Here is a 7490-nt window from a genome sequence, read left to right as displayed (position 1 = left end):
TATCCACTGCTTGCCATCTGTGCCGTCTGAATGAGGAAGGCACATCCGTGGAAAAGGAGGCTGTGGGTATTCTCAGCTCAGTCAGAGAGAAAGGGAAAGGTTTTCTAATCAGGCAAGAGCCTGGGAAACATGCTGATGGCTTAGTAAGAGAGCCAGGTTTCTGAGATTGATCTCCAAGCTATTTCTGCCAGGAAGCATTCATGGGGACAAAATGCAATCTCCTCCCATGCCTTGTGCAGGACTAGATTGATGTTAATTGAAAGATCCATTTTCTGCCAGAATATTTACCTTTCTAGGTAGGTGACAATATTGGGGTTCTTATATTCCTTCATGACCAGGATTTCCTTCAACACATCCTCGCAGCCCTGGCGCTGGAGATTAACTTGCTTTACGGCCACCTACAATGACATTGAAAAGCCATCAGGAGCGGACATTACGAGAGCCTCTTTCTCCGTGCACTCACGGGCCTGGATGCCTTGTCACCTCGGTAGAAATGGACACTAAACCATCAACCACAAAGCGCTAACAGCACTCTCTGCACCTGCAGACTTCTCAAACAGACTTTGTTTATCACTACTATTATAATTTACACATCTTTTGCAAGCCAAAAGTAATTTTGCTCCTGTGAAGGTAAATTGAAACCACTGGAAATACGTTAGCATTTCTAGGGGCTTTCACCAGCCTTTTGGAGATGGCTGCCATTCTTGACTGGGTGCCAAAGGAAACACACACCTACATGATGGGGAACATGCTGTCCAAACAAGAACTCCAAGGCGACTCAGAGTAAAGTTACAATCCTAGCACATCCTAACTTCTTCAGTTTGGGCTTCGCAACTCTGAAGAACAATCTTGAACATGGTTTACACCGTGGAATTATTGTCATTTGTAATTCTTTAGTGGCTTTAAGAATGAATAACCCTTTATGTGGTACCCTATGGATGCACGGCAGGTCATAAGCAGGGCTTCGGGCTTTCGGACGCCTCCTCCACCTCCCTCCAAGTGCAGTTCCTGAGCGCAGCACTGCAGGTGGATAATGAACTACCAGAAAGATGCAGTTGTATTTGCTGAGAGCCAAAAACAAGAATCAAGGACTATGAACTTATCGTCCCAAAGAGCAGCGGCACTCTCCAAGACACCATGTCTTCAACACAGGATCAACACAAGGTTGTATTATTTAAGGCTCTTCATCAATTTCTTCTCTGATCTGTGTGTGTGTGTGTGTGTGTGTGTGTGAACTAGGTTCCCTAGGACTGAAAGGCAAAACTCTGCTCCAGGCAAGATCTCTCCTTCTTTAGGACTTGCATTATATTTTCAAACTGAACCACGTGATGGAAAACAATGGGAAATCCTATCTGTGTCTGAACCTGGGCTTAAGAGGAATTGGGCTGGAATGACGGCTCTTGCCATCTGCTAATCTATGCATGTTTATCCAGGAAGTCCAAGCCAGCGTGTCCTTCTCTGAAAGGCACCAGCGCCATCCTTGCATTCATTCAGGTAGGGAGGGAGGACAAAGTCTGTCCCAAATGCATTTTGCAGCCTGCCTCTGGACAGGCTGCTTCTGTGGGACAGCCTTTGCAGCAAAGAGTCAGGTGGCCCAAAGCTTTGGCCACGGATCACATCACAAGGGAAAGCACTCAAGGGCTGCAAAATCTGAATGGGCTGTTGGCACTTACTGCTCGTCCTGTGGCAGCGTTGAAGGCCTTATAAACGGTTCCAAACCCCCTGGAAACAGAACAGTGGCAAGAAGAGAGAAGTTGGTCAGTGCTGAGAAGCAAAAGGCAGCCCAGGCAGGAGCTCTCTGCTGCCTGCAGTGTCTCAAAACCACCGGGCTTTGTCTACTCTTCAGCCAAAGGCACAGCAGCCCAGCAGCCCTCTGCCACGCAGAGTGTCCAAGGGAAAAGCTGGGTGCAACTGGAAGAGAAAGGGCTGCTACAAATCTCAAATGTACACACTAGACTGTGCATGCGGGTGTTTTCTTCGCCTTTTCCTTCTGGCATCTGTGCCTGTGGCATGCCTTTCCAGGCAATGAAACATACAGTCCTGCTGGGCCTTCTCACCACTCTCTTTTCATCCTACCTGCCAAACTCAGGCAACACCACACAGCCTTTCTTATTTTCCTGACCACGGAATGTTGTTTTCAGCAAAATACTACTAAGAAATGCTACTGACAGCTGCTATCTGACAGCTATCAGGTGGGACATTGCTCTCTCAGGTTCTTCTTCCTTCATGAGTGTGGCCAAATTACTTTGAATCATACAAAACCATGTCTCCTGGGAAAATAGGCAAACTGGCGCCACATGTTTGAGGGACAGGAAGGCTTCCAGGTCCTGCTCCTTGAGGCAGGCAAGCATCCAGTGATCTTTCATGATGCCTTGTACTGCCTCAGCACTGAGACAGGGACAGACTAAAGCCAGGGGCTGAAGATGCTTGCAGCTTGCCTGACTTCCCATGTGATATTGCAGCACCAAAATACCTGGCCCATGGTTCTGTAGAAGTAAGCGTGGCTGCACTCACCCACTGCCAATAGGTCTCCATCCAGTGTACTTCTTCTCTGGATCTCCCACACTCACCTCACACCCTGAAAAACAAAATGCAAGAAGCACACTTCAAAACAGAGATCCTGACTTCCAGGAGATATGAAACTCAGTTCCACTCACATCAACAAGAACAACAACAGCAGCCCCAGCAAGACAGGCAGCTCTGCAGCACACCTGGCCTGCACAGAGCCTGATTCTCCACACTCCATTGAAGGGTTGCCTTGAGAGGAAACTAAGCCCATGGGAAAAGCATCAGAGCAGACAGAGACCAGAAAAGAACAGGCACCAAGGCAAGTGGTTGTCATCCAGAAACAGGAAGGAGGGCTGGAAAATCAGGACACTTCATTTTCTTGGGAAGAAACACTCTCTTGTGAGATTCAACAAAAGCTTTCATACTTCCAAAGTTTCAATGCACCCTCAGATATGGGATGAATTTTTATCAATTTTTTTCTGCTGTTTTTTCCAGAGCAGAAAGAATATTGCAAAGTGAATTCTGGCAGAGGAGGGCACCTTCTCTACCTCTCAGCAGTTTGCCTAAAGAATGCCTTGACATTTTTAGAGAGCAGCAGCTCATGCTATAACCAAGAACAATGACTCTAAGAATTAGGACCCTCTTCATTGATGAGCAGGCTAAGTTCTGAAGATGACTTTGCCCATTCCCCCTTTAGTGAAGAACTACAAGTCCTTGTCTTCAGCCTGGCGTGCAGCAGTCACTGGCACTGGACTCAGCCCCTTGAACACCACCCACGTGCCCCATCTTCCCAAATGGGCACAGCCCAGACGGGGAACAAGGACAGCACCGCCCCTCAGGCCCTGCCGTGACACAGACACCTGCACAAATGAGATGCTGATCCTTTCATCAGTCCAGGCAAAGCTGCAGCAACGGGACGGCAGCTACAACCTCACAGCTAAGGAAGGCTCCAGCCTCTGCAGTCACACCAGCTGTCAGTGGCAGGGCAGGTATGACAAAAAGCTCGGCAAAGCCCACAAATGGCCACTGACAGCCACTGTGAAGAAGGCAGAGCCAGACTGAGCCCCATTACAAGCTGCTGACCTCACTCAAGACAGAACATGATTGTCTTTGACTTCAGACCCACAGAGCAGTAGATCAATCCACCTTTTGTCCCAACAGCTGGTGGCAGACGCTGAGTAAACCGGGCTCTGTTCTGTACCTGACCGCTTATTCTCTGACAGCACTGCACTGGCAGCTATTACCAGTGGCAAGAAGCAACTCAGTTGTACTGCAGAATCAGCAAGGCCTTGGTGTGCTTTCCTAGACTACGATCTGTGCAGGGATTGAGGCCAATGCTTAGTATTCCAGGAGTATTTACCAGCGGGCAGTAGCAGTACAGCGTGCCTGGTACCAGAGGAACATGCAGCAGAGGCTTCCTTCTTTGATGCATCTTCCTAAGCATACAACTAAGATATCAAAGAGGGACTGTAAAAAGAGTATCCTGTTTTGCTTCTTTTGGGGCACTTTGAAAAGAACTCTTCCTCTCTGATTCCTCAAGATTCTTCTAAGAATATCATTTTTTAACTTCTAGGGCGTACTGAAAAGACCTCTTCCTCTCTTAATTGTGCTGTCACCTGATGTTCATTTCAAGGAGGTCAGGCTAACCAAAATGGAGGATTCTTATCAAAACCAACTGTGGAAGGAATAGGAGAAGTGCTAAGAGTCATAAAAACAACACCAGCATTAAACAAGCTGCACAGCCAATCAAATTCACTGATGTATTCTGTCTCCAATGACTGGTGACAAGTCAGGAGTCTAAAGGGAATCTAGGAAGCCAACTGTTCTGATCCGTTTGGCCAGACTAGCACACACATGTTCACTCGGTCACTGCATAGGTTGCAGGCTACTGCGGCTCAGGACACAATCCCTGCTTTTGTCTTTATTGCACAGGGAAGCTCAGGCAAAGCCCACCCACGCCCAGCTGCCCTCAAAGGCGAAAGGAACACCCCAAGTGCTCCCTGGCTGCCTCCGAGCACAACAATGGCTTCTGTAGGGAGTCCAAAAGGTCTGTCTGACACCAAAGCGAGGAAGAACATGTGCTACAGCTCATGCTGAGGCACACACTATAATGCGCTGCTCGATGGCACAAGAAATCCCCAGGACGTACTCAGCAGCCTCAGGAACTGCTTCTCTTTCTCCCGGCTTGAGAGGGCCGAACTGCTCACGCTCGGGTTTTCGGGCTGAGGAGAGGAGGCTTCTTCGGAGGATGCTGCTGCAGCGGCAGCTTTGATGGCAGATCCTGCGTCCATCTGAGACAAGAAATTTGTGTGTGTCAGAAAGGTGTCTGGCAGAGATGCCCCAGACAGAGCATTTCAAAGGCAAGCCCTTAGGAACAGCACTGGTGCTGTTAGGCTGCAAGCTGAGCTGCCAACTCTTCCACCTCCAGTCAAACCCAAACCAGCAGTCAGAGACCACAGCTTGTCACAGTCAGCCGTAGTAGAGAGTGCAAAAGGGAAAGAACAACTTCACACTTCACCCCGTTCTGAGGACTGCATTCACCATGGACAGGGACAACTTGCTCAGAATCTGTGTGGGTCACCATGCTCGCCTGAGCAAACCCCTCAAAAAACAAAGCCAGCACTAAGAGGCCAGCAGAAATACATTCAGAGGATTGCTGGCCCACCGGCCAAAGCACTAGCCCTGCTGCCCAGGGCAGCAGCTGAGATTCAGCGGCCCAGTAAGTGTCCTTCTGACCAGCTGCCATGGAGACCACAGAGCATGGCGGTCAGAGACATTGCCCCCATCCACCTGCTGCTCTGCAGGGGAAAGGCAGCAAGGGCAGAGACCACTTGTTGCACCACTGCAGTGCCTCCTGCTCTTTCACTCACCTGCTTTTCTTCAGCTGGGCTGTACTGCAGCAGGACCTTATGCATCCTTTCCATTTCTTCTTTGTGCCTCTTCTCCATGGCCTTCATCTTCCTCTGAGCGTCCTGCAGCTCTGCCTGCAGCTTGATATTCTGTCAAGAGGAATCTTACTGGCATCTGCAATCTCGCTCAGGTTTCCTCTTTTGCACTCTCAAAAGCACTTGTGTTCAGCCACTTCCTTCTGCTTCTCTACCCAGCTCTAACCCTTCCATCCTAGCTCTTCTGCCTGCTGCTCAGCACTGGAGCCTGCCAGGCTCTGTGCTTCCAGTGCCTGCAGTAGTCCTTGCTTCCCCTTTCCTGACATCTCCAGTTCATGCCCCCATCCCTGTCCTTCCCTCTGCTACCTGGCTAGTCAGGCTCACCTGCCCTTTCTTCAGCTTGTTCAGCTCCTGCCTCAGCTGGCACATGTTATCACACAGAGCAGCATTCTGGCACTGGAGCTGCACAGAAACAAAGAGAAGACGGCTTTAAACGTCCCACACATCACTTGTGTGGCAACCAAGATTGACGTGCTGACGCTTTCCAAAAGCAGTTTGTTCTCTTTGTTGTATTTACCAAGGGCCAGCTAAGAGACAATGCCACCCAGACAGACAGTGTCCAGAGAAACAGTGCCCAGAAGGAGCCCAGAGGAGTCCAAAACAACACACAAACTCTCTTTTCACACTCTGTGCCTCTTGACTGTCTCTGGTTCTTATCTTTTCTCGCCCAGGCTGCATGATGGCAATTTACTGCTTCATCTCAAGCAGCCTGTTCTCCTGTCCCCTCTGTACCTCTGTCAGGGCTTTTGCCAGCTGCTCCATCTTCTTCTGCGCCTCCAACCTCTGTTGTTCCAGCTGTTGTCTCGCCTGATGAGGGGAAGACACACTTCCAGATGAAGTCCCAGCAATGCTCCCCAAAGAAAAAAAATAGAAGCTTCATCCCTCCAACAACCCCTGTACCTGAAGAGTGCACACTAGTGACTTTGTGCCCTCCAGCACTCCTGCCCTAACAAGAAACCTAGGAGGAGGCCCAACACGTGTAAGGAAAGGAGAGGTCACCTTCCTTCCCTGCTCTGATGGCTGCCTGTTTCCTGGCCCCCCTCTCTTCAGGATTTTTGTCTGTTCTCAGAGACTCTGGTCTCAAATTCCCCCTGCCCTTTGATCAAGGAAAAGCTGCAGATGGACTGCAGGACGAGGACGAGGCCAGCACCTCGATGACCCAGTCACAACACAGGCCACCAGCTGAAATACCAGCAACACGGGGCCTGTTGCAACTGCTTCAGGCTCAAAGGGAAGACTTCTGTCCACTGTGGAAGGACAGAAAGCAAGGAAGCCAGTTGCTGGCACTGCACTTGGCAGCAAGGTCAGCAGCAGTCTGCTGCATGGCACGAGGCTGTGGGGAAGACGCTGCCCCTTCGCTGCCATGCTTTGGGTGGCGACCACCCAGCCTCCTGGGGAACTTGGCTTATGCCCGTGCTCAACCTGTGGCTGCATATACTGTCCCAGCATTGTCCTCTGGGTCTTCACAGGCCTTCAAGTAGGAGCCCTTGAAGCCCTCTGCTGCCCGGCCCAGCAACGTGTAGCCTACAGCAGATGCTTGCGACCATGTCACAGACTCAGGCTGCTCTTCTGCTAAGCCAGCCCTCCAAACTTGCCTGAAAACTTCAGGGATGCATTGTTTCTTACCAGTTTTTGCATGATCTTTCTTTCCTTCACTTTCTCAGCAGATTGCCAGAGTCTCACAGCCTTGCTGCACTGCTCTTCTGCCCAGCGGAGCTGTTGAGCCATGTCTTCACATTGCTGCTTGCTGAGAGATCTTACAGCCAGCAGCTCACGACGAAGGCCCCTCACATCCTCTGCAAACATGACACACGGCAACAGTCAGAGACTACACAAGCAGAGGAATCTGCTGACCTTAAGCCCTTTCAGTTTCAGGCCAGGAGGAACCTGCCCTCAGCTCCTTCACTCCTCAGAAGCCCTGCAGACAGAGCTGGCTTCGCAGCAGCTGCACTAGGCAGGGCGATCCCCAGAAACAAAGCGCACCAGGCTCTCACCCAGTATCGCCTCCTTGGCCTGCGTGGCTGTGCGCACTTGGGC

The 7490-nt window shown here is 50.4% G+C and overlaps 1 protein-coding gene across 1 annotated transcript; it reads right to left on the bottom strand.

Moving 5' to 3' along the window:
- Positions 1–1675: 1675 nt before the first annotated feature.
- On the bottom strand, positions 1676–7229 carry LOC128822177 (uncharacterized). The gene is made up of 6 exons (XM_054003810.1): positions 7080–7229; positions 6186–6260; positions 5778–5855; positions 5379–5507; positions 2515–2578; positions 1676–1722 (listed from the first exon to the last, which is right to left on the bottom strand). The coding sequence occupies exons 1-5, from the start codon at positions 7179–7181 to the stop codon at positions 2567–2569; spliced, it is 396 nt and encodes a 131-aa protein (XP_053859785.1). The 5' UTR covers positions 7182–7229; the 3' UTR covers positions 1676–1722; positions 2515–2566.
- Positions 7230–7490: the final 261 nt, after the last annotated feature.

This window comes from Vidua macroura, chromosome Z (genome assembly GCF_024509145.1).
Source record: "Vidua macroura isolate BioBank_ID:100142 chromosome Z, ASM2450914v1, whole genome shotgun sequence".
NCBI lineage: Eukaryota > Metazoa > Chordata > Aves > Passeriformes > Viduidae > Vidua > Vidua macroura.
Note: the sequence above shows the minus strand (reverse complement) of the source record. Positions and strands in the feature narration are given on the sequence as shown.

Bases quoted from the DNA above. Each gene is read 5' to 3' on its own strand.
- LOC128822177 (XM_054003810.1), bottom strand. From the start codon at position 7,181: ATGGCTCAACAGCTCCGCTGGGCAGAAGAGCAGTGCAGCAAGGCTGTG. The intron at 6,261-7,079 runs GTAAGAAACAAT...TCCCCTCATCAG, and splicing joins GAAAGATCATGCAAAAACTG to GCGAGACAACAGCTGGAACA. The intron at 5,508-5,777 runs GTGAGCCTGACT...TCCTCTTGACAG, and splicing joins ACAAGCTGAAGAAAGGGCAG to AATATCAAGCTGCAGGCAGA.